Source organism: Sporothrix schenckii (genome assembly GCF_000961545.1).
Source record: "Sporothrix schenckii 1099-18 chromosome Unknown Cont41, whole genome shotgun sequence".
Classification (NCBI taxonomy): domain Eukaryota; kingdom Fungi; phylum Ascomycota; class Sordariomycetes; order Ophiostomatales; family Ophiostomataceae; genus Sporothrix; species Sporothrix schenckii.
In genome coordinates, this window is record NW_015971142.1 from 3,893,233 (window position 1) to 3,918,338 (window position 25,106).

The 25,106-nt window shown below is 57.3% G+C and overlaps 6 protein-coding genes across 6 annotated transcripts; 4 read left to right on the top strand and 2 right to left on the bottom strand.

Annotated features, from left to right (window-relative positions):
- Positions 1-1,278: 1,278 nt before the first annotated feature.
- On the top strand, positions 1,279-2,127 carry SPSK_07865 (AP-1 complex subunit sigma-1; the record flags this gene model as incomplete). Its single annotated transcript, XM_016734518.1, has 5 exons — positions 1,279-1,289; positions 1,377-1,410; positions 1,488-1,605; positions 1,664-1,938; positions 2,098-2,127. 5 exons carry the CDS (start codon positions 1,279-1,281, stop codon positions 2,125-2,127), a joined length of 468 nt encoding a protein of 155 aa, XP_016591554.1.
- A 2,327-nt stretch (positions 2,128-4,454) lies between these two features.
- On the top strand, positions 4,455-5,981 carry SPSK_07454 (RNA polymerase III-inhibiting protein MAF1; the record flags this gene model as incomplete). Its single annotated transcript, XM_016734116.1, has 2 exons — positions 4,455-4,517; positions 4,602-5,981. 2 exons carry the CDS (start codon positions 4,455-4,457, stop codon positions 5,979-5,981), a joined length of 1,443 nt encoding a protein of 480 aa, XP_016591555.1.
- Positions 5,982-6,693: 712 nt separating this feature from the next.
- On the top strand, positions 6,694-9,825 carry SPSK_06965 (uncharacterized protein; the record flags this gene model as incomplete). Its single annotated transcript, XM_016733635.1, has 1 exon — positions 6,694-9,825. One exon carries the CDS (start codon positions 6,694-6,696, stop codon positions 9,823-9,825), a length of 3,132 nt encoding a protein of 1,043 aa, XP_016591556.1.
- A 415-nt stretch (positions 9,826-10,240) lies between these two features.
- On the top strand, positions 10,241-11,152 carry SPSK_07825 (uncharacterized protein; the record flags this gene model as incomplete). Its single annotated transcript, XM_016734480.1, has 1 exon — positions 10,241-11,152. One exon carries the CDS (start codon positions 10,241-10,243, stop codon positions 11,150-11,152), a length of 912 nt encoding a protein of 303 aa, XP_016591557.1.
- A 938-nt stretch (positions 11,153-12,090) lies between these two features.
- Positions 12,091-15,996, bottom strand: SPSK_06901 (osomolarity two-component system, sensor histidine kinase SLN1; the record flags this gene model as incomplete). The annotated part of the gene is made up of 2 exons (XM_016733573.1): positions 12,091-13,078; positions 13,145-15,996. The coding sequence occupies 2 exons, from the start codon at positions 15,994-15,996 to the stop codon at positions 12,091-12,093; spliced, it is 3,840 nt and encodes a 1,279-aa protein (XP_016591558.1).
- Positions 15,997-20,433: 4,437 nt separating this feature from the next.
- SPSK_06986 (uncharacterized protein) lies at positions 20,434-23,427 on the bottom strand (the record flags this gene model as incomplete). The annotated part of the gene is made up of 1 exon (XM_016733656.1): positions 20,434-23,427. One exon carries the CDS (start codon positions 23,425-23,427, stop codon positions 20,434-20,436), a length of 2,994 nt encoding a protein of 997 aa, XP_016591559.1.
- Between the last annotated feature and the right edge of the window lie 1,679 nt (positions 23,428-25,106).

A 25,106-nucleotide genomic window follows, 5' to 3' on the forward strand; every position in this document is an offset into this window, starting at 1 on the left:
AGAGTCTAAAGCCGCATATGGCATGGATTCATGGCGAGAGGAGTAAAAAAAGACTGAAAGGCAAACCAGACGGGGAAAATAGCGCCCGGCGGGCACAGAGAAGCGATACACGAGTGCAAATTAGTAATGGCCGCACCGCTTGCGAGTCATGGAGCCGGCAGCAAAAACAATACTGCCCGACTGCCCCGACAAAAGTGTCCTTGTTCGGAGGAACGGGACGACACCGAACGACCAGTATTCGTGACACAGACAGTAGGGAACGAAGAATACGAATGCGAGGGCAAATGCGGAGAGGGAGAGCGAGGAATGTTGAAGGCTGCCGTCTGCGATGTCTTGCATCGTCGGTTGCCCATCGGCTTATATAGTAATTCACACTGATACAGTGGTCGGCGTTCCCTGTGCCCTTGTCTACTTTGTCACTCTTGTCCCCTGTACGATGGCCTTCGTTTCGCTCCTTCCTCCCACGCTTCACGCTCGGCCGCCCTCCTGCCTTGGATGCATCCCACGCGGACAGATTGGGGGTTGCTGGCCGCGGGCAGCTGGCCGAATCAGGAAAGTGCGGCATCAGCGGTTATTGCGTAGCCGTAGTTGCCAGTGGCTGTGATTCTGCCTCTGTGATGCTTTGGTGGGCAGTTTAAGTTTACGCTGCACAGCCCGTATAAAGCACATTCCGGGGTGCTAGACGACAACACCCTCCTCAACGACCACCAGTGACGTTGGTGTAAATGACTGTAGAGGCCATCTCCAGACTTACAAAACATATATACGACATTTGTGCAAGTTATATCGTTGACGAAAGCGATGCTCGAGGGTCGCCCCCACGAGGCTTTGGGTGCTGTCATCCGTTCTTCCTCTTTAGGCAGTTTGCCCCTCCCTTTACGTGCTGTAACCCCGCTGTGCCACCACGCTCCAGAGAACGACACCCTCGCTAGAAATTTGCAATACAGCCCTGGAAGGGAAAGCGCAAGGCGTGCCACATGCCAGCGCTGCCAGCGCCTGTCCACCCCACTTCTGCTTCCTATTGGCGGGTGCCTTGTTCGCTGACTGGTCGAGCTTCTGGAACGGCCCCGCTGCCCCGAAAGGTGCCATGCCATCTTGCATCGAAATATCTGTCCCCTGACGACACCTCCTTTACCCACACATCGCGCGACACCGCTACATCGCCATCCCGAACCCGCGCGTCGCCGTCCCGACGATTCCACAACTCCGACCGCATCCCCGAATCTGCGTCCCTCCATTTCATCCGTCCGACTACACCGGCCTTTCCCCGCCTTCTCCATGGCAATCAAGTAAGGGCTCGAATTCCCCCCTTTATTTGGTGCCTAGCTACCTGCTCGCGTGGATCGCCAACCTTGCTGACCGCCTCACCCGTGTAGCTACCTCATCCTGCTCTCACGGCAGGGCAAAGTGGTAAGCCGGCCTCCATGGACCTCTGACGTTGTCGGGCGCCTTCATCTTGCCCTCTTGCCTCTGCTAACAGCACCCAGCGCCTGGCCAAGTGGTTCACCACCCTCTCGCCCAAAGAGAAGGCCAAGATCGTCAAGGACGTCACCCAGCTCGTCCTCGCCCGTCGCACACGCATGTGCAACTTTTTGGAGTACAAGAGTGCGTTCTCCCGGCTCCCTCGAGTGGTGACGTCTCCCCCGGCGCTAACAGCAGACAGACACCAAAATCGTATACCGCCGCTACGCCTCCCTCTTCTTCATCGCCGGCTGCTCCTCCGACGACAACGAGCTGATCACTCTTGAGATCATCCATCGCTACGTCGAGCAGATGGACAAGTACTACGGCAACGTGTGCGAGCTCGACATTATTTTCTCCTTCACCAAGGCCTACTACATTCTGGACGAGCTGTTGCTCGCCGGCGAGCTGCAGGAGAGCAGCAAAAAGAACGTCTTGCGGTGTATCGGGCAGCAAGACTCACTTGAAGATATGGAGGTACGATGCATGTTCCTTTGTGTATTGTGTTTTGTTTTATGTGTTTCCCTGGTTTGCCCTCCTGCTTGCTCTCCCAACGCGCGCCACTCGCTCTGGCTCCCCTAGACCCTCGTCTCCACACCAGTTCCAGCTGACCCATACCCGTTTCAATGCTTTCAGGTCGAGGAAGAAGTCACCAAGATCATGTAGACGCATAGACACATGGTGTTCCTAGACGGAACGATTGTTGCTGCTCTTATCAGCCATTGCACAGTTCTACTGTGGCTCTCCCCCATGCTGTCTGCTTCTGATCTCTCGTTCCCTCTTCCAACCCACATGCTCTCAAACGTCTTCTTCTGCCCCCCACGCCGTGACTAACAATGGCCACTTCGGGGCCGGGCGTGTTCGCAGGAGGTTGAGGAAGTCCAAAGGGTGCTTAAGGCCACCGGATACCTATGAGCAAGCCGAGCCGTGCAGACATGCGGCACATATCGAGAAGACACTAGACGAGACAGAAGTCGAGAGAGACGGGACTAGGGAGACCGAATACGATGTCGGACGCGGACACCCTATCCCGCAACAACCGCAGAACATACCCGTCCAGGGATCGCATCGCATCGATACCATACACATTGACACAACGGCCGAGTTGGATCGACAAGAAGCAACGAGAATTGAAGAAAACATGGCGTTAAAAGGACGGCACTGCTCGTACATGAGCACGGCATATGAAGGTGCGCTGGGGTTTTTGCTTTATGGCTTTACAACATTTTTGTATCTTTTGTTTGGCTCGTTAGCGAATCTGTATTTCATTTCTTGTTCATGCGGCCCTGGAAACCGAAGCAGCAGCAGCCACGCATGTCTTAGAACCCATCCTATGACGTCGAAAGACAACACATGGGGAGTTGACAAGAAGACAAGGGCTGCTGCAAGGCTGATACAGAGTAGCAAATGTATCAATATACCAGCCCAGGACAAACGCGGCTGTTGATATGACCCAAGCAAAAGGAACGTTGAACGTCGTCAAGCGCTTCCAGTAATTGCACATTGCATCGCGTCTTGGAATCTAGCCCCTCTTGACACACGAAGCACTGTGCATCCTGATCTTCACACCAAAAACACCTCGGGCGCGTTCGGGACCAAGCCCTCTCCAAGTCACTGGCTCTACACCACCGAGACCGCGTCGTCTTGATGCCAACGCTCGTGGCTAGCTGACGCCATCCCATTCGTTATCTACAGCGGGCTGTGTGCTGTGATTGGCAGGCTACGCACTACGGGTAAAGATAGTTAGGCAGTCGTTGGTATTATGTATCTCTGTCGCGAAGGTACATGTCATAACTAAAAGTTTAAGTGGAGAATTAATGTATCATATACCTCCAGGTACTTGCTCGTTGGCTTTGTTCTCTCCATCGGTCAGGTGGTGACCATCCGCCAAGCACAGTTCGCAGGCACGACTCAGCATCCGGAAACCGCAGCCCATGCACACTGGCTGTGTCAAGGCGTCGTGTCTGATGTAATGCCTCTCCTTTGCCTAGTCCTACTCATATTCGTGATTCTACACGTTGGGGCTCTCTACGGTCCGACAAGCGTTCTTGCTTCCTTCCCCGCTTCACATCGACCGTCCCTCCAACGCCACACACCCATCGCGCCTTCCACGTTGTCGCATTCGTTCAAGTCGCTCACTTCCCCATTCGCCTCGTCGACACATTCCTTCCTTTCGCGGAGCTGGAATCCCCTCACTCCTTTTACTGCAAGTCACACATCACACATCCGCCGGTCGCCTTGTCAGAGGTACAGTATTACCTCACTCCTCTTTGCGCCAGAGACGAATTCTAGCAAACGACGCCTCCACACACCTCCACGTGAACGTGCCTCTCGTTCAAAATCCAGGCTGCCAGACCTGCGCTATCGCTCCCCACGTCGCGCCTCACAAAGCCCGCCAACGACGAGTAGCGCCTTCCCGGAACGACACGATAAACAGGGAAAGCCGGGTTCGCTTTGTGTCTCCTGTCTCTTGCCAGGGAAGCTACGAGCGTCCTATAATTCCGACTCGCTTCTTCTTTCGCAAATCGACCCGTCTCTTCGCTTTTTGTGTCTTACGCGCCTCTCACTCCTTTTTTCGTCTTTTCTTCCAACGCTCACTACGCGACATCGACGTCGTTCACGTCGCCATTGCCAGTCGCATCCCTCTGTCTCGGCTGTTCCACTCTCCACCAGTCTCTCCCTACTCGCCGCAGAGGTGGAGAGACCCTCTCTTTCGTTTCCACACAGACAGCCAGCAGCGCCAAACGCACGTCATCGGATCGCCAATCACACACGGGTGGTCTCAAGATTCACACGCAATCCAGAACCAGACTGCCCAGCAGACCAGAGATTACGAGAAACAGCGCAATTGTCCAAAGACCTGCGGCCTCACAACCGACTGCCTGCGCAGCCATCGTTTGCAACGTCTCGACGACCGGCCTTTCGCCCTCATCCCATCTCCTATAAAACCGGCCCATTTTCGCTACAGACCGACCCACGCAATACCCACCACGATGAAGGTTCGTCCTCCATTATCGGTTACCTGGCGGGCTCTGGCTCTCTTTGGCGTCAATGACGTAACTGCATCGCTGCGCCGTCCCCTGGTCCCGTTCACAACGGCTAATCCCCGCGCTCCCTCCCCGCGCACTCTCTCTCTCTAGTTCATACCGCTTCGCGATTTTGACATTGTCGCCAGCGCGCTCAACTTTGACACGCCCGACTGCCATGTCACCGGTGGCTGCGATCTCTATACCACAAAGGCCGCCGGCTCCGACAAGAAACTCTACAAAGACATTGACAAGTCCCTCGAGTCGCAACATGCCGCCCTCCTTAAACTCGGCGCTAGCCTGAGCCCACCGCACCGCGAGGAAATGGCCGCCAGCCAGATGCTGTCGCGGTCCAGTCCCTTTGGCAACCTCGCCGAGATCTCGAGCCGCCGCACGTTCGCCTACCTCATCGCCACCCTCAACGCCTCCCACCCTGACTACGACTTCTCTCATGTCCTGCGGCCGGCCGACTTCCGCCGCGAGCGCAACCTGCGAAAAGTCATGAGCCTGATTGACAGCACGCTGAGCAACGTGCGGCCCAGCTCGCTGGTGCTGGACAGCGGGCTGGGCTCGTCCATGGGCGGCGCGTCGGCGGGGTCGATGCCCTCGGCGGCCGCGGCGTCCGCGTCCCCGCTCTGGGGCCCCCAGATGTGGGCGCTCATCAACAAGGAGATGCACCTCCAGGACTGCACCGTCTTTTCGTACCAGCCGGACAACAACCCCTTTGACGAGGAGGACGGCGCCATCTGGACCATGCACTACTTCTTCTTCAGCAAAGCCCTGAAGCGCGTCGCCTACATGTACGTCCGCGGCGTGCCGCTCCTGTCGCACAGCCCCCTGCTGCTGCCGCGCCACCCCCAGCGCCGCCTATCGCACCAGCACCACCACTCTTCCATTGCCATTGCCGGCGCACGCGCACGGTGGGCCCACCGGCGCGGCAGCCGCAGCAGTCGGCTGTCGAGCAGCGCCGCCGACCAGGGACCGTCGGGCGGCGTCGGCGCGTTTTCGACGTCGGCCTCCAAACGGCCGAGCCTCTCGCTCCAGAACTCGGTTGTGTCGGCCGCGTCGGCTGCGTCGGCTGCGTCGGCGGCGTCGGGCGATGCCAGCGGCGCCAACAAGCGTGCGCGCTACTGGCTGGGCGACCAGTACGCCGACCGGCTTGTCTCGTCCCCGCCGGGCGATGTGGTCGAGGACGACGACGACGACATGGACGAGGTGCTGCTGTGGCGGCCGGACGACGACAGCGACATGGACGACTACGGCCAAAGCCGGGTCGGCGGTGATGGCGGGTTTGCGGACGACGACGACGACATTAGTATACTGGACAGCGATATGGAGGAGGACGAAGAAGAGGAGGACGAGGAGGAGGAGGAGGACGAGGACGAGGGTGAGAGCTCCAAGAAGAACCGGAGTAGTAGTAACGACAGTCAAGCGCGGAAACACTCTGGCCGGGCCATGAGCGAGGAGATTGCCGGCCGGATGGACATGGAGTGATGGAGCAGCGGCGGATGTTTTCTTTTTTGGTCCTCCTTTTCCTGTTTTCCTGTTTCCTGTCCAGCATTTGCATTATGTTTTATGGGTCGGTTGCTTGCTACATGGTTGTATTTTTTGCGGGCGTTTTATTCATCGTTTTTCGTGGTTGGGGCGGCGTATATTGTGAGAGGGTCACGACTGATTGGGTTTTGTCTTTATGTCTTTTTATTTTCCCTCGTCTAACGACATGATTTACTGTTCATGGGTCTTTCTTCTTTTGCTTCTTCAGCTTCTGTATTCTAGTACTCTTACCGCTCCGTCGTATTATTTAGGAAATATGAGACTGATGCCTTGAAAGATCCTGTTAAAAGAAAAAATGAAATGATGACATAATCACAACTGTAGTCGGTCTGGAGCTGCCTGTTTTAGCGCATTTCGCGCCTGTGACGTTAGAGGAAGCTGCCGCACTCCAACAACCAAACGAACGACAAGCGAGGGGCTTCACTGATGAGTGTTGCTTTGTTCTCATAATCTTCCATTCACAAACATGGGCATGTGACGGCCCGACTTTTCAAGAAGCGACTGCTTCAACCGATACGAATACCGAACTGACACACCCTGATTTTTCACGCCCCCGCATTTGATCGCATCGAGCTCGTGATCACCAGAAGCCGGTCGATAAAAGGGTTCGGCGTCCAGTGAGGGGAAGGACGACGCAGCAGACGACGCCACAATGTCGTCGGCCGACAAGACAACAGCCACGGCAGGCCTGGGTGGTGCAGGCCCTGCAGGCGCTTCAGGGAGCGGCACTGCTGGCGGCGTCGTCCCTGCCCAGCTCGGCTTCCTCGCCATCTACAATCCCAGCCTCGGCACCACGGACGAGACCATCGAGGACCAGATTGTCTACTACGGCAGCGCGACCGTCTCGGCGTCTACACAGACGTCCGCAGCAACGGATGCGCCAGCGGCAACAGCCCGCCGCCGCCGCAGCTCGGCATCCGCTGCCAAACCGACCGGCCACCTCGCCCCTGCCGAGCGCAACGAGCGCCTCCGCCAGATCGGTCTGGCGCAGGGCATGGTCGCCTTTGGGCGCAGCTTTGCCGGCGACCAGGCCGTCGACACCATCGAGACGGACAAGACACGCGTCGTGCTGCACGAGCTGGAACCGGGGTGGTGGCTACTGGCGTCTGTCGACCTGACGCGGCTGCCTGGTGCCGGCGACGACAAGGAGGAGTACTCGGCGCGCGAGGTCAAGCCGGCCGTGCTGCTGCTGCAAGACCTGCTGCGCGCCCACGCTGTCTTCCTGCTGCACCACGACGTGAGCCTGGACGCCCTTTTCCGGCGCGTGACGCCACGATCACGCTTCACCGTGCTGTTGGCGCGCTACTGGGACATTTTCCTGTCGTCGTGGTCCGTCCTGCTGCATGGCAACCCGGTGCGGGACGTGTTTCCCGGCATGCGGCTGGCGGCGTGTGGAGAGCTGGGCATTGGCGTGGGCGAGGAGGAGCGCGGGAGCGGCGAGCGCGAGGTGCTCGAGGGTCTGGTGGAGAGCACAGACGGGCTCGTCGATCTGGTCGTGTGCCGCTATGGCGATGCGCCCAAGGGGTCCGAGGATGCTAACGAACGGGACGTGGGGGCTATCATCGACGACCATGACGACAAAGAAACTGGCAACGACGAGGACTCGGTCTGGCTGGGCACGGGGAGCGGGCTGGGCTCTGAAGACGGCGCTATTTTCCTCGGCGTTGGCGCCCTGACTCGACCGTCCCTGCGCAGCCTGACATACTGGATGGAAGATGTGTACAGCTGGGGCCCAGATGCCTATGGGATCGCAGACAATCCGTCGGCACCATCACGCCAGGCAAGGCATCGCCAGAAAGGGGCGCCGACTATGGGGAGCATCTCTGAGCAGCACCAACAGCAAGCGAAAGAGAAGAAGGAGGTACCAACACAACAAGAACAACCACAACCAGTCATGATGCCACCACCGTCACTTTTCCCACCAGCACCCGTGACCCAAATAACGGCGCGGGGAGCAAAATCACCGACACCGACTCAGACACAACCGATCCCAGCGCCCCAGACGGGCAAAGACGCTCCATCCAAGGGCACGCCTTCGTCGAAAACACTCTCAGAAGGCGGCAACAGTGGCAGTATGGACAAGTACATGTCCATTATGAAGCTTGGATACGGCACCTACTGGAGCCTCGGCGGCAGCTCTGGTGATGCCGCATCTGACACGCCTCCTGCGAGCTCTTTGACGGCCGCAAAAGAAGACGGAGGCCGCAAGCGGACTCGCTTCCATAACACCAGCCGAGCAGGCCGCTTCCTGATTCCCCTCGTCGACGAGGTTAAGGATCCCGACGTAAAGAAGTCTGCGTCAATAGACGACAGCGTTTCGTCAGTGGCGGAGTCGGATGAAGCCGCAAAGCCAAAGGAATCGACAAGGACGACGCCCAAGCCGCCACCAAGAATAATCGTGGTCGACATGGCAGCGGCAAACAACGACACAAGCCGACCTGCCTTGTCATCACAAGAGGCTCTGCAAGAGAGGCAAGACGAGGGCAGCGAAAGCAAGGGAAAGGCGGCAGACACGCCCCACACATCCCAGGCCGGAAACAAGTTGCGTGTGGTGGTGTACGCCCAGCGGCCGTTCTTATACACGTTTCTTTTTGACCAGGGCCACGCAGAGAGTGCAGCCACCACAGACCCGCCTCGCATGAGCGAAAAGGTGATGCAGACGCTCATCGACCGCCAGCTGTCCGTCCTGCACAAGCCCCTGCTCAGGTCCACGGCCTACCGCCCCAACAAGTCCGGCATGACCGGCGCGACGGCCATGCTCAATGCCGCTGTGGCTTCCTCGCCGTCGTCGAGCTCGTCCGCCTCGGCGTCTGGCGCCATCTACGATCTGATTTGGGACCCGGGCATGCTCACGATCCACTCGACGCTGCCCAACATCCCGGACCCGCATGTCATGCTCAAACTGATGGCAGCGGAGAACGCCGCCGGCAAAAACGGCAAACATGGCAAACGCACCAAGAAGGCCAAGCACCAGCAACAACAGCTGGGACTGTCCGGTACGCCTCCGTGGTCCCGCGTCGAGGCGCTCAACACGCACATGCAGATTTTGAACCTGTACGCCGCCACACGCAGCAACGGCGCCGAGCTGGAGCGCATGTGCAAGACGAGTCGTGGCTGGTGGATCGTGTGGAACCGGCTCGTCGACCGGTCGGCCATGGGCACCAAGAACGGCGCGCCAACGCAAAGCAAGTATGGGTCCACGCTCTTTGAGGAAGCCGAGGAAGCCGAGGACGGCGAGGACGACGATGACAGCTACCAGCGAGCACCGAGCGATTGCGACAGCGACGATACCGCCACAGGGCGTGCAGCGGCAGCAGCAGCATCGGCGGCCATGGGGACCTACACGGTCCGCAAAGAGATTATCCTGATCCGTAAAGCCAGCGACCATGCCGACAACATTGGCGGTGGCAGCGGCAGTGGAGGTGCAGCCAGAGAGGGCCTGGGCGGCGGCGGCGGCGGCGGCGGCAGCGGGCTAGGCTTGGGCTTCGGGCTGGGCATGAGCAACCGTGCCTCCTCTGCGATGCGAGCCTTCAGCGCATCGACCTACCTCGGGTTTGGCGGCACCGGCAGTGGTGGAAGCGGCACCGGCGGTGGTGCTGCCGGCGGGCGATCATCGTCGACGGCTGGTGCCGACCATGGCAAGGTTGACGCTGCTGCTGCGGAAGAGGCTGCCGCCGCTGCTGATCGTGGCGCTGGATGGGCAGATGGTGCCAGTAAGCTGGCCCATGGCATCGGCGTGGACACGAAGAAATACATTGAAGGGCTGCTCACACTGAATAAGTAAGCCCAGGAAGGAGGCATGAGCATACATATAGACAGCGCCTTCCATTCTCGGACAGGGTGCTCGCCCCCTGTTTATTGATACCAACAAACGAAGAAAGGAAAGAATATAGTAGCTCTTTCCTTGTAGATGAATATTGACGATGCCAACGGCACACTACTACGCTGCGGCAGGGTTGACTGCTCACCGGCCATTTCTAAGGAACAGCTGACTCTTCCTTCTGCTTATTGTACTGTGTGCCTCTGTTTATCTCCCCATCTCGCAATATCATCACTACGTATCATCCACTCTCCATACCAGGCGACTCCTCAACTGTACCGTCTGCGTCTTTCTTTTCTGTATTTATTGACTTGTTCGAATGCCAATCACTTTCAGTCTTCTTTCCATCGCCTTTTTTGGCGTCCCAACCACCAACAAGATGAGTAAAGTCGATACACGACCCATCCAGCTCGCCGCGAGCCCGTCCGCCCAGTCCCTTCGAGACGTTACCACCGCCGCGTCTGCTGCCTCCGCCACCTCTTCCAGCACCCTCGACACCGCCCACTCTCCTCCCTCCACCTGCTTCGTCTGCCTGGAACCCTGCGTCGCCGGCAGTGCCGCCAGCCTCCGCACCCGCCAGGACGTCCAAGCCCTCGTCTGCCGCCTCACCGTCAACGGCGTCCGCGTCCCGCACGGTGCGCCCTTTACGTCCGTCGTGCGCGGCGACTACTATGCACGCCCCTCGGCCTTCGACTGCCACGCCTGCGGCGCGAGCGTCTGCTGCCTGTGCCTGTGCCGGTGCCTGCGGGCCGGCATCCAGTACGTCGCGCGGCACCCGCTGACGTGCGCGTGCGGCGACGTGCCGCTCATCAACGCGTCCACCGTCCTGTTTCTGTCGGCCGAGCAGACGCACCAGCTGTACCTGCGGTGCGACGAGTGGTTCTGTGCCGATCCGCTATACTGTCCGGAGCCGACGTGTTCGGCGTACCTGCCGATGTTGCCGTGCTTGCATGGGGGTCGTGAACACGACAAGGGCGACAAGGGTGACAGAAAGACGCACGGCAAGGCCGAGGGGCACGGCCGCCAAACGGCCCGCACAGGCCGCACAGACCGCACACGCTGTGTGCGGTGCGACGTGCCCGTCTGCACGCAGTGCAAAGGACGCGCCGACGATGCAGCCCACCGAGCCGACGACCGCGTGGGCGCCGGCAACGAAAACGAAATCGGAATCGAAAACGTAAACATGGGCGGCCCACCGGTGCCGTGCACGCGGCCCAACGTCCACTGGGACAAGGAGGTCGAGCGTGTCATCCAAGAGAAAGGCTATCGAAAGTGGTACGTCCGTCCCTAGGTCCTCGGTCCAAGCTCCCAGGAGTATTGTCGGAGGAGCAAACACACCCGTCCTAACGCGAGCAGCCCCCAGTGCAGTGCTATGGTCGACTGCGCGGGCAGCGGGTGCCGGCAGGCGCAGTGCTTCTGTGGCATGGTCTTTTGCTACTCATGCACGAACCCATTGGAGGACTGTGTGTGCCACCCCATGGCGGTGACTCTTCGCTCGCGTACAGTATCTTGAGAGTTGGGTGGAGGGCAGGGTGTGGAGAAATTAAAGTCGCACTCAGTGAGCGAGAGTATGAAACCCAATGGAATACGGAGCACGGCATACTGATATCACTACGGCGATCACAGCGTGAAAGTGAAAGGCATGGAGGGACAAAGGTGAAATCATCATTCAATAGAACCCTGGTCTACACCCTTGCATGGTTGACACAATATAGTAATGTAGTAAATTGATAAAATGAAAAATGGCAAAAGTGGCTGCAGTCGATCCATAGTATGCCTGACCGAGGCTCGCTTTCAGAACAAAAAATAAAACTTGTACGCCATATACGCCTTTTGGGGCAAAATGAAAAAGAATGTCCCCGTATTCCGATCCGATGAGGTTTACTTTTGTTGACCCATTTGAGCGTCATTTGACGCCTCACCGGTCTCTCGCTTCACCCGAGTTTCCACCGCGTTGCTTTCTAGCGTATTCTTTCCCTAGAACGTCCCGAAATATGAAATGGTGGACAAGTGAACAGGTGGACAGGGTGAACCGGTCCGTCTTTGGAGACAACATGCGAGTTCGGCTCCAAACAAAGAGAAAAACAAAAACTGTATTATGATGCGGTAACACGACGACAAATAGGGTATTAGATCAACGAAAATGAAATAAAAAAATAAAAAATAAAACCAGCAGTGCTTTCATCAACCATGTATGCAGAACAGAGGCCGTACATAGAGACATTTGGCTCAAGCCTTCTCTATTGGCGGCTTCCCGAGGCTGCGGTCAAACTCGAGAGGCGTCTCGGGCGGCGTGGCAATCGTCGTGCTCACGCCGTTTGCCACGGTCGGCGCAGCGTTGGAGAGGTCGGGGGGTTGGGGTTGGGGTTGGTGTGCGGGAAGGTCAGCCTTTTCATTCAACGTCTCGCCCTCCTTGTCGAGATGCGCTGGATTGGACGCCTTTTGGGGTGCGTTGTTGGGAACGTCGACGGCGTGCGTCGTCTGGTTAGTCTGGGCCGTCTGGGCCATCTGGGTCGGCGTGGTGCGCCGCGTCGAGGACGTCGGCTCGGGCTCTTCGGGGATGGTGGCAAACTTTTGCAGGACCTGCTTGAGGGCGGGCCGCCGGATGGGCTTGCTCAAAAACTCGTCCATGCCGGACTCCATGCACTCCTTGACGTTGCTCTCTTCAGAGAAGGCGGTGAGGGCGACAATGGGCGCCGAGTAGCCCATTTTGCGGATCAGGCGCGTGGACTGCAGGCCGTCGAGGTTGGGCATCTGAACGTCCATGAAAATCACATCGAAGCGCTGGTTCTTTTCCATGTTGGCCTTGACCAAATCATAGGCTTCCTGGCCGTCCTTGGCAATGGTGACGTCGTAAATGTCCTCGAGCTTCAGCATGCGGCTGACGACTTCAATGTTGGTGGAGTTGTCGTCGGCCACCAGGACGCGGACCCGCGCCTCGCTGTCTGCCTTGTTGGCCACGGCCCGGTCCAGTGCGGCCAGCTGGTCGGCTTTGCTTTGCTCGGTGGCGGCGGAAGTATGAGGTGGGTTGGCGACGAAGAACGGTTGGCTCAAACCAACCAAACGTGCCTGCTTGTCGAGAACGGGCGGCTGTTTTGCCTTGGCGCTGGGGTCGACGGCCTGCTTCGGGAACGAATTGCGACGGTTGTCGCCGCCGTCGGCCGAGCTGACACTCGGTGGCCGGGACTTTAAGCTACTTGATGCTGTGCTTGACGCTCTGCATACTGTGGTTAGTGGTCACTCCAATGACACATAACGTAAACAAGACCAAAAGGGAACGTACCTGTCCTTGACGTATTTGAGCGGAATCCGCATGGTAAAGATGGTCCCGACGCCAGGCGTGCTCTTGAGCGTCACGGTGCCGCCCATCAGCGTAGCCAGCTGCTGGCAGATGCTCAGACCGAGACCGGTGCCTCCAAACTTCTTGCTCAGGCCCAGGTCGCCCTGCACAAACGGCTCAAAGACTTTTTCTTGCATGTGCTGGGGAATGCCCGGACCGGTGTCTTGGACCTCAAACTCGAAAATAAACGTCTTGGAGCCCGGCGGCGGGGGCGTGGGTGAGCGTTCGCGAATGCGGTACTGTCCGGTCGTGGTCGACTTGGGATCGAGCGGGTTGATGGCAATGGCGGTGCCAGATGGTGTGCCTTTGTAGAGGGTCGTGCCGGTGGTCGTCGAGATGGAGCCGCTGCCGCCGTTGGCACCATTCTTGGAGCTTTGTGAGTGTGTCGAGGACGAGCCGATACGGTGGCGTGAGCGGCCGCCTCGGTGGGATCCCGACTTGGAGAAGGACGAGGAGCGGCTTTCCTCGAAATGCTCGGCCTCGCCGACACAACGAATGCGCAGGTCGACGGCGCCCGAGGCGGGCGTGAACTTGATGCTGTTGCTGACAAGGTTGATAATAACCTGCAGGATGCGCTGCTGGTCGCCCCAGAGGCACATGTCTTTTAAGCGCCCAACGCCGGCCGGGCCCAGAGCGGGCAAGCGGCGGTCGAAGCTGGTCCGCTCGGAGGCAGCTGCGCTGGGGAGGTTGGTGAGGCCGTTGTCGGCGACAACGGCGGCGCCCAAGTCTGCTGCTTCTGCTGCTGTTGCTGCTGCTGCTGTTCCGGCAGGAGGGAGAGGGAGCGTGCCTTGCTGATGCTCCAATGGGTCGGTGGAGCCAATGAAGCTGACATTAAAGGTGATCCGGCCCTCGCGCACTTGCTTGTCAAAGATGGACAAAACTTGCGAGCGAATGTCGCCGAGGCGGAACTCGCGCTCCTCGAGGCTGACCTGGTGGCCGATCTGGTTCTTGGAGAAACTCAACAGGTCCTCGAGCAAATGAAGCAGCAGGTCACCCGACTTGTAGAGGGTCTTGAGCGACTGCTTGATGCGGACAATGTCGTCCTCCTCCATGCACACGGCGCACATGCCCATGATGCCGTTCAAGGGCGTCTTGAGCTCGTGTGAAATGTTGGCAATAAAAAGAGTCTTACTCTCGTTGGCAGCCTCGGCGGCCTTTTTGCTAATCTCCAGCTCGCGTGTCCGCAACGCCACCTTTTCGTCCAGCGATTCGTACTGCTTGTACAGCTCGTCGGTCATGGCGTTGAACGTGGTGGTCAGCTCGGTGAGTTCGTCCGTGATGATGTGTTTTCGCTCGGGGACGTGGCCGGGGATCTTGAAGACGGCATGGCCACTGCCACCTTCTCTGCTGTCCGAAGGATGCGGCCTTTTGACGCGATGCATGCCCAGCATGGTACGCAGACGCACAAACCAGGCGTGGTCGGAGATGCGCGAGCGAGACGACCGCGTGCCGGAGCTGGGCAGCTCGTCGTCGTCGGCGTAGCCGGGCGGCGCAATGGACTTTTCGGTGGCATCCTTGAGCTCGCGAATCGGCTTGACGCTCAAGTGGGCGCACGGGAAGACGACCAGTATGACAAACCCGGCGGTGCCAAACACGGTGCCGAGGAGGATCTTGCGCAGGGTGACGACGGGCGCATAGGCTTCCGAGTGCGCCTGCTCCACCAGCACGGCCCACGTCACCAGCGTCGACTGCGGTCGCGCGTATCCCACGGCGACGTCGTAGCCCTGCTCGTTGGTGGTCGACAAGGTGGCTGTGGCGTTGTTGACGGTGTTTGTCTGCTCGGCGAAGGCGTCGAGCACCGATGGGTATTTGCTCATTTTGAAGGTGTCTGTATAGCTGCCGGACTTGAAGTCGTAGTTGTTGTGCCGATCGGCGCCGGATGCGGAGGCGAGGGGCGGCAGGATAAAGTGGACTTCGTTCTCGCCAAAATCGTCGCGGTCTTCGGGGACGTACGTGTTGTTGCTCGCCGGGTCGGTGAGGTTGAAGCGGTTCCACGGGGTGTTGGGGCCAACAATGAGGACGACGCCCGATTGGCCCAACCCTTCTGGTGTTGTCTGTGTATCGATGAGACTTGTGGCCGACGCGACGACGGTCATGTAGCCGAGAAGGAACGTATTGCTGTTCTGCCGTATTGGTACAGTGAGCGAGATGAGCGCAAAGGACGAGTTGATGATGAGAGGCCCGAGGAGCAGCCCGCCATTGTTTGTGAGCTTGACGTCGGGGAACGCCGTGGCGGTGAAGGCGTTGGTGGTGTTGTCAATGCTGCTGGGCATGCCGGTGTCGTTGTAGGTGATGTTGGGGTAGAGCGTTGGCGGGTAGCCGAGGTCTGGGTCGCCGAGATAGACGCGCGAACCATTGCCGTTCTCGTAGGGCAGTTGGATGGAGCCGATGCCGTTGCCGGTGACATTGAGGAGCCCCGTGGCGCGGCCGCTCGTGTTGCGCGAGTAGAGCCGGGACTGAAAGAGCGTGGTGAAGCCACCAGCGCCGAAGGCGCTCTGCATATCCTGCTGGGCGAGGTCCCAGTTGCTTTCCGAGTGGTTGCCGGCGTAGAAGCTGCTGAAGGCGCCTTGGATCAAGATGCGCGAGGCGACATTCTCGCAGGTGGTCTGGAGCAGGTCGATTTCCGAGGAAATGCGCGCAGCCTTGAGCGAGGCCGTCAGAGCGAGGCCGGTAGACTCAACGTCTCCAACAAAGTGGTTCACAAAGATCCAGGTCGGGATGGAGACGATGGCCAGCGCAACCATCACCGCGATGATGACGAGCGCAGCAAGCTGCTCGCGGATGGCGACCCTCATGGTGCCGGTCTATATCGCGCAATTCGACGGCAGGGTTCGTTTTGCGTGCATGATATGGAGGGAAAGGGGGGCGCGCCCGTCGGAAAAGGGACTCGAATCCAGAGCGGAGGAAGAAAAGATTGTACTCTACCGTCGAGGCATCGGAGGGAAGAGGTGTAGCTGCCGGGGCGTGGCGAAAAAAGAAAAACAAAAAAAAGAAAAGAAAAAAAAGGTACGTACGGTCAAAGTAAACAGAGAGCCGAGGGGAATGACGATGCTTTGAGCGCCCGACAAATAAGAAAAAAGATCGGCAGTGGTCGGTCACACGTGTGGGGAGAACGACACACAAAACGGGCGGGAAGCTTTCGGCGATCGTCCAGTGATTGGCGACAAGGGGCCGCGGTCGAGAGAGGTCGAAAAGACGGAAAAGAGTTCAACGTCGCAGAAATCGCAATGTGGCTGAACTCGCGAAGACGAAGGTGGAAAACAAGCTCGTTGGAACGAAGAAAAAAAAGACACAGCTAGAGCAAAGGACGACCGAGAGGGAAAAAAAACAGTGTACCGAAGACCACGACGCTGTTTGCTTGGCAATGACAAGTCAGTACAGTGATTCCAGTGGAGATTGGAGAGACAACGGCACGCAACGCGCAGCAAGGCAGACGAAAGCGTCGGGTTAGATTCGAAGAACGACCACAGGTCAACCAAGGACCAGGAAACAAAAAGACGAAAGAAACGAGATATAGAGGACGCAAACAAGACACCGCAAACATGAAGCCAAAGGACAAAAGCTGTATGCAAAATCCGCGCAGTTGCTGGGTGGTATTCTGGCTGCGCGAGTCGCTTGGGCCTCCCTGTTCCCCCTCTTCCAAGGCCTGGCGCTGTCTGTTCGCTGTTCTCGAAAGTGCTTTGCGGTTCCCTGCTCGCCCATCCGACGTCGTTTCTTCCCTGTCGTCCGCCCTGTCTGGATCGATGTTCGTAGTTTGTGTTTATGGTTTACGGTCCATGGTCGTTTCTAGGTCGCGCGCTTCATTGTGTTCAGGAAAAGATGCTGGAGAGTGTCGATCGCGCCCAGGACGACCAACGCGACCACGGGTCAGGACGTGTCGCGAAAGAGGAGAGACGACGTTGATGGTGCGATGGCTGAGATGTTGAGAGACGAACGAGCAAAGGAGGTACAGAGGTACGAGAGGCAGAGTAAGACAGCTCCAGACCACAAGGATCGGCCACGATCCAAGACAACAACGAACAGCTATCCAAGGTCACGCAACGCAATGAAGAAAGGACGTCAAAACACAGAAAAGCACCTTGTCAAAAAAAGCTCTTACCTGCAAGAAAGGACTAAGGAAATGCCACTGCGGTTGGCGACAATCGCGTCACGGTGGCAGGATGTCAGTGCTGAGAACGTGTCGAACTTTCACCAGCTTCGCATCGTTGTTCGTTTTGGTTGTCCTCGTTCGCACGTTTTCTGGCCGGTCCCTTCAGCTGGCGGTCAACACAACCGCCCTTCGCACGAAGTCACTCTCTCTTCTGTACTCGCAACACGCCGGCTGCGTATTTTGCCTGTGGCGGAAGCAACGGGGGGAGGTTGGGGGCAATAGAACCGGCAAAGCCTACCCACGTAGGCACGCACCTTTTTTCACTCTAGCCTTCTCTGGACACAATCGACGGGATCCAGGCCTTTGGGGAAGAAAGAGGAGACGGAGAGAGAGGAAGAGAGAACACGACGGACCCGCAGTATTCAGTAGCAGCGACAGGGGAAAGGGTCAGGTCAACATGAGAGGCGGCAGCGGAGACGGGGCGCGACAGGGCTAAGTCAAAACGAGCAAAAGAGACACGGCCGACCAAATGGTTCAGGTTCGATGGGGCGTTGGTCTGGCCGGAGTCGACTCCGTTCAATAGTGTGGATTTTGCGTGGACGGTGGACACCAGTATTTCGAACGTTCGGAGACACCATTGAACGCAAGTGGACACCAAAGGACGCCAGTGGGACAATGCTGGGGAATAAAAGGGTGTGGGTTCGTGGGCGAGCGTGGCAGGACGCTGTCGGCGCGAAAGGAACCCTCTGGACAGCCTGAAAATTTGACGCTGTGCACTGCGCGGACGGCCAGTTTTCCGAAGCGAATGCATAGAATAAGATACGATGTAGGAGAAAATACGTTGAAATGATCAGTGGGTCTACGCATACGGTCGTACTTGCAGCAATATTTGCATAATGGAATCGTTGGGAGGCAGCGGACAATGAGCTAAAAGGGGAAAGGGCAATGGTGCGATGCAACGAACAGAGCAGGAGTGCGGAGAGCACCTTCCGTCTGGTCTTGCATGGCTTTCATCGACAACAGTTCGACAGCAGTGAAAGCGTCCAATTCGGGAAGGGACCAGGCAGTTCTCTGAACGGAGTAATTATGGAGTACGGAACACCAAATGATTGAGCTCAATAGCGAGTCGAAGAAAGACACTGACAACTGCCTCTGACAACTGCCTCTGACAACTGCCTCCGTTGCAATCTGTGTTTTGCTCCTTATTGCTGGTGAGCATAATACGTTTGCCGATCGCCCACTACAAATCAGATCTCTCGGTTGTGCAGGAGCCGAGTTATGGGCTGTTCATCCCCTCCGGAGTCCCCCCGTATTACTGTGTTTCTTTTGCTCTCCTTTTTCGTCTCCTTCTATCTGTGCCCCCAAATGGGCCAGCCCAGACAGCTTGGCAGCAGCTCAAATGGGGCGGCCGAATGCTCTGCCTTTCTGCGCAATGGGTGGCGTCGTTCTGAAAAGGTCGAGACCGGCCATCGAACGGGCTAGGCTGAGAGAGAGCGGCGCTATATGACAGGGGTGCATTGGCAACTGGAGTCTGGAGTGTCGGCTCCATGGGAACAGCTCCAATCCCGTCAGGCTCAGTCCATCTTTGTGGGCAGTTAAGGACTTTTCTTTTTAAGGGAGGCCTGGCCATGCCAAAAACAGCCTTGGGCAGTGAAAGACATGGTCGAATTCATGGCAATGTGGCCAGTCCCTCGTCCACAGCGAGCCTGAGCCGCATTGGAGCCGTCGACAGCCACATCGTCGCTGTGCTTTCCGAGCAACCCGAATCAGACACTTCAGGCTGAAAGACACAAGGCAAAAGCGATTTGACGACCAAAGAGGCTCTGCACGCGGTCAAGAAGCCACAAATGACTTCAAGTCGCGCACGACGCTCACAGTCGATGCAGAGAAACGCCTAGATCGATACCCAAAATGCAAATATGCTTTCTGGGTGCTCCTAGGCACAATTCGGGTGACAAAATACAAGGTCGCAATACATTACGGAGGACATGCTCCGCCAATCATACGAGAAGCATCGTGGTGTGGAATCGTGAATGGCAGCAGGGTAATGGGACAAACGACGTCCAAAAGAAGCCATCAGAAAATACAATAACTGGGATACGACATGGAATAGATACGGCGTAACGATGTCCCAAATATCCTCGGTGCTCAAGACGGACCCTATCCGAATCACGTAGATTGTGCAACACGTAGTGCATGGATCTGATAATAAGCATGGACTTTCACGTTCTGATACTCGCATATACTGTGTCCTGCGTAAACCCCATTCAAACGTCAAGCGACTCTTCGTAAAACCTTATTTTGATGCTCGCCCTATATTTACCATCCACAACGTTGGGCGTGTATGTGTTCCTCGCACAAAAGCGGAAGTATGCTGTACTCTGTAATACTATGCAGTGCTATGCAAAGGAGAGGTGCGTCGTATTCAGCTGGAGACATCCGAACAAGACGGGTCGAGACGATGTGGAACGATTGCAGAGCCCACGCCGCGCCAAGAAAGAGGGCTGCGTGGCACATCTCCAGGGAAAATCAGCAAGTGACAAAAAACGGGCCCAGACAGCGGCAATACCCTCCCAGGCCTAGTAAAATTGAAATAACGGTCCTGCAAATATATCTTCCGACCGACAATAAATGGATAAAGTGTCGTAAGGCGAGAACCAACGAATCAATGGCCATCTTTTAAATATGCTACCGGCTGTGCCGTTTCTCCGAGTGTTTCGCTCATGAACCTAGAACATCCAAAGCCGTGATTACGGGGCGAGTGTTATTTGTCTGGTATTATTTGACAAGGTTACCTTGTGGCACTCGTCAGTGTTCAATATCACAATGGCAAAAGATGGTTCAAGGAGGTTTCTTGAAAATAGAGAATATAAAACTTTACACACAAGCACTAGCGAAAAAAGTAGAAAACATAGATGAAATAAAAGAAGGAAGAAAATACAAAAAAAATTACAAAATGGTTGAAAAATAGAAAAAAAAAGAATGGAAAGAGAAGGTTGTGCATAATCAATAAAACATAAAGTCGTGACAATAAAAACATCAGACATGAAAAACCGTTAAAAGCGTAAATCGTTGACTACGAGTCCGAGAAAACCCCATTAGTTCTCTTCCGTTGACACAACAAAGCAGCCCCTGCTCCGTCTCACGCGCGGCTGAAAATCAACGGCACAACCGCCGAGTTGCTCTCCATGCTGCGGTGCTGGTACTGGTCCATGGCCACCGACGGCAGCGCCAGGTGCGGGGCGGCGGATGCAGTCATCGACTCGGTGCCAAACAGCCGCTCCCGGAGACGGAGACCGGCAAGAAGCGACAGTGTTGCCGTGGCAGCCGCGTTGTGGTGGTGGTGGTGGTGGTAGTGGTTGTCTTGCGACGTGGATGTGGATGTGGATGTGGATCCACCCGACTGTGGTATCCCGTGGTTGTTCGTGGGCATGCCCATCGACACCGACGCCGCCGCGGCTGCCATGGTAGCCGCCGACGCCGCGGCCGACAGCTGTGCCGTCTCCCGTCCGATGCGCCGGTTGAACTCGCGGCTCAGCTTGGCCAGCACAGCCTCCTTGGCCTTTTTGAGCGCCGATGTGCGTGCATCGGCGTCATCGGCCATCATCTGGCGCTTTTCGGTTTGGTTCATTTGGGCCTGCTTTTCTTCTTGGAGAATCTGGCGCTGGATGGCCGACAGGCCGTCATCCTCGACGGGTCCGGCTGAACCCTGACGGCCGCGAGCCGACGAGGACGAGGACGATGACGTGGTGCGCGACAACCCGGACGCCGTTGCCGCGGCAATGGCTGTCGCCGTCACAGTGGCCGAGGGATCGTACACGGTGGGCTGGAGCACCACCGGGTGCGGGCTGGGCACGAGGATGGGTGCCGAGATGTTGAGAGGCGCCATGAGCGGCGAGTCGGGCGCGGTACGCGGACGGAAGACATCGTCGTCGATGCCGGCCGTTGTGTCCTGCCCAACAATGGCCGGCCGCGGTTGAGGTGGCTGGGGTGGCAGTGTACGGTGGGCAAAGGGATGGTGCAGCACAGCCAGGGCCGCCGGCAGGGCCGGGGGTGGAGGCGTGCTGGGCGACCCAGAACCAGACCCAGACGAGCTGGGCGACTCCTTGTCCTTGCGCCCCTTGCGACGGCGGCCGTGCGAAGAGTGGGAGCGCGAGTGCGAGCGAGACGTTTCGCGCCGCTGGTCCTCTTTCTTTCTAGGATGGCTTTTGTTGTCGTTTTGGTCCAAATGGTGGCGGTGATGGCTGTGAGTGTGTCCGTCATGGTGGCGGTGGGACCGGGACCGGCGTTCCTCGGAGTCCTTGCTGTATCCGTCTGAGTGGTGACGTCTGTGTGACCGGCGAATGCGTCTCTTCTTGAAACGTGTCGTAAAGGTCAAGCTGGCTTCATGGGCTGCAGCGATGTCAGATGCAAGTCCGCCATCCTCGTCGACCACTTTGCCATCATCCTCAATCCTTTCGTCTTCGAGAAGCGGACTGTCGAGTTCCTCGTCTAGCTCCTCGATTGGAGGCGGTGGCGGTGCTCGCATGTAGGGCTGTGTCTCATCCGATACAGACACGTCCGACGGCGAGTCAAGCATAAAGGGTAGCTCGGACCCCAGACCTAAGTAGTTCTCGAGATCTTCCACCTCCAAGTCGAGAAGCTCTCTGGAGACGGCTGCAACAGCTGCGGACGGTGAAGACAGCTCCACGTCGTCTGGCGCCGCAACGGCACTTGGCCCACACAGGACGGTCGACGATGCAGACGACAGCGATCCGGTATACGATGCTGCCGCAAAGCGGAAGCTCTGGTGGCCAGAAGGCGAGCCCTGGCCTGCTCCATTGATAGGAGGAGAGCTAGAAGAGCTAGAAGAGCTCGAAGAGCCTTGGGCGGCCACCTCACCGTCCGCCGCGGCATCGCTGCTCTGTGGCTTGCTGTCGCCCTTGCGCGTGCGGGACCACAGCTTAAGGCCACCGCTGCCCTTTTCGTCCAGCAGCCGCGAAAAGGCTTCTTCGTAGCTGCCGCCATCCACGAGCGACACGTTTTCAAAGTCAAACTCGCGAACGTTTTGGTTGTGCCGGTCGACCAGGTCACGCAGCTGCGGTGTGTTCATGGCCGCATTGCGAATCGTGAGACATCGCAGGTGCGGGAAGTGCATGGGTTCCCGCCGGGGCGCAGGGGGCAAGGGTGACATGGGGCCCGTGACTTCGTTGAAAAGCTTCTTGGGGCCTTCCGGCCGTGGCGAGAAGAGCGAGTCGCCCGAAAGCGCAATCGGACAAGGACCCTTGCGCACACCGCTGCCACTGCTGCAGCCCTTGTTACCGAGCCATGTGAAGGAGAACTTTTCCAAATTCGGCGCCATGTGGCGGATGAAGTCGTCCATGATCTTGAGGTGATCCAGGCCGGGCGACGAGCCATAGAAATCCCATGCATCGACCGACACATACAGCTTGCGGATCTGCCGCCACCGGCGGGCGGCCGACGGGTGGCTGCCGAAGCCAGATACATGACGCAGGTAGTTGAATGCGGCCGGGTGCACACCAGACAGGGACAGCTTGCACAGCTTGTGCAGCGGCGCCCGTTCAATGGAGATGCGCAGGCTGATGAGCGCGTAGTCGACAATACTGCGGCGGTAGCGCTCCTTGGGATCCTGTCCGGGACACTTGATGGTCAAATGGCGAATGTTGGGCATGTGCTGCATGGCATTCAGGAATGAGGGCACGTTGGTGGCGGCATGGAAGAGCGGCGGGTACTGCTGGGTCAGGACATCGCCCAGCTCGGAGTTGGTGTACTTGGGCCGGGTCAGCACGGAGGCCATGCACGTGTGCGGCGTGTATAGGAAGCTGATCTCGCGGCCTGTGAGCGGGTGGATGAGAGGCGGCAAAAAGGTGGCTTCCGAGTGCTCAAGATAGAATGTGAGATGCTCCACATGGTGACCGATGCGCGACAGCGCCTGGACACGGCTGGCCTTGGTGAAGGTGTTTGCGGTGAAGGCTAGGTGGGTGCGCATGAAGAGACGCTTGGTAACCAAATTGCAGCAAGCCGAGTTGGCCAGGCGGACTGAGCAGACGTCTTCCTTGGGGAGCATGTCAAAGAGAGTCTCACAGATGCGCTCTTCCTGCCAGAGGCAATAGAAAGATTGCGGTACTGAAGCCATGACTGAACGAGCATGACGCTGTTCCCAAGATTGATTGAGGCTGTGGCGATACGAGGACGCAGCGTTCGTGGTTTGGTTGCTCCCGGCAATGTGATGCTGGCTTCCTTTTGACACAGTATGAGGTCTTGCAGAGTCCAAAGTAGATATGATGGGAGAGATGTACAGAAAAGGGTAGCAGTTAATGAATATGCACAAGTAAACAAGAGAATTATAAAGTTGTTTGACGGGGGATTTTGTATGAATAGTAGTAGTAGTAGAGTAGTGTATAATATGACAAGTTTCAGCCGTTGTTTCTCATAACCGGACTTTTCTGGGATGATGCTGTTCCTGGGTGAGTATTCTGTTCTCGCCAGGAGAGACAGGTCTAGATGTGGTACGGTTTCGTGAAGTGTTTGAGGGGATTAGATCATAGAAAGAAAACACGAGAAGGAAAAGCAAAAAGGAAGCGTATAATAGAACAAGAAAGGAAGAAGAAGAAGGTCGACAGGGAGGGGGTTCCGGCTCGAGGGCGGACTCCCAGATATACTCATCTTTTCCCTTTTACAATCATCCTCGTCGTAGCAGAATGATAGACTCAATCGAGGAGCGAGGAGAGCGGACAGAACGCGACGGGAAGTCGCAGAAGGACCGGCACTAGCCACCTTCTTCCTTCAACCCTCTTCGAGCATCTAAGTCCTGAGGCTCCACACTCGTGGTCCCCTGCAGTGTCCGTCACTCGAGCGATGATAGCTCATGCGGCATCTCCCACGCGATTTGCTCTGCGCGGCGCGGTCGCGATGTCGTGGGAGGAGAGCAAAGTGAGGTAACCTTCCTCCTCTGCCGTGTGCGATCTGCAAGCGACGGAATAAGGACAAAAGAGACAGGAAAGGAATAGCGAGCCAAAGAGACCTCCTCTGCAGGAGTCGTCGCCCGACTGGGGCGGTTGACAGAAACGACTGGTGAGGAGTGACTCATTCGATGCAGCTTGTATGCAGGTCCCCCTTCTTAACCGGAACGGTTGTGCAGACAGAAGGGAGGCATAAAAAATAGGTGGCGGGATGCTCGTGGGCCTCAGGCTCCGTGTGGGGTCGTAGAGACAAAGCTCGGATGGGAGCGCAAGGTTCTTGTAAGTCCTGTTTGGGTCTGTTGTATGTGAATCGGTCCAACTCTCTACTGTCTGTTGCGATATTTTCACAGCAATGTACTATAAACATGCTTGTCTTTTCGAGTCCAACAGTGTAGGGAGTACATCCCTCTTCCATCTCGCTGCGAGTAACTTGATTTGCCTTCGTTCGCGGTTTTGGCAAACCAAGTTGTTCACATCAACCAGTGCTTCGTAGGACGAGAAGGAGGCAGTTGAGTTCTGGAAAAGCAACGGTCTCAACGGCCCTTGTTTCACGTTCTCTGACTGGTTCGCAAGAGCTCTTTTGTCGAGTTGCGGGCTCGTCGGGCGATCTCTACCCCCCTTCTCGCCACATGCCCGGTTTCCCTTCTTCTGTTCCCGTTTTGTTCTTGCTCGTTTCTTCCTGGTCTTGAAGACGATTTGATGGGGGCGGAAGGTTGCAGGCATCTGTGCATACAGCCTGCAGCTACCTGCAGCCTCTTCCAGCCAGTAACCTGCATGCTGTGTGCTAAAGGCACGGAATTCACGAATTGGTTCGCTGTCGAGAGACGGCGAGGTTCGTCGAGTGGAGCGGACA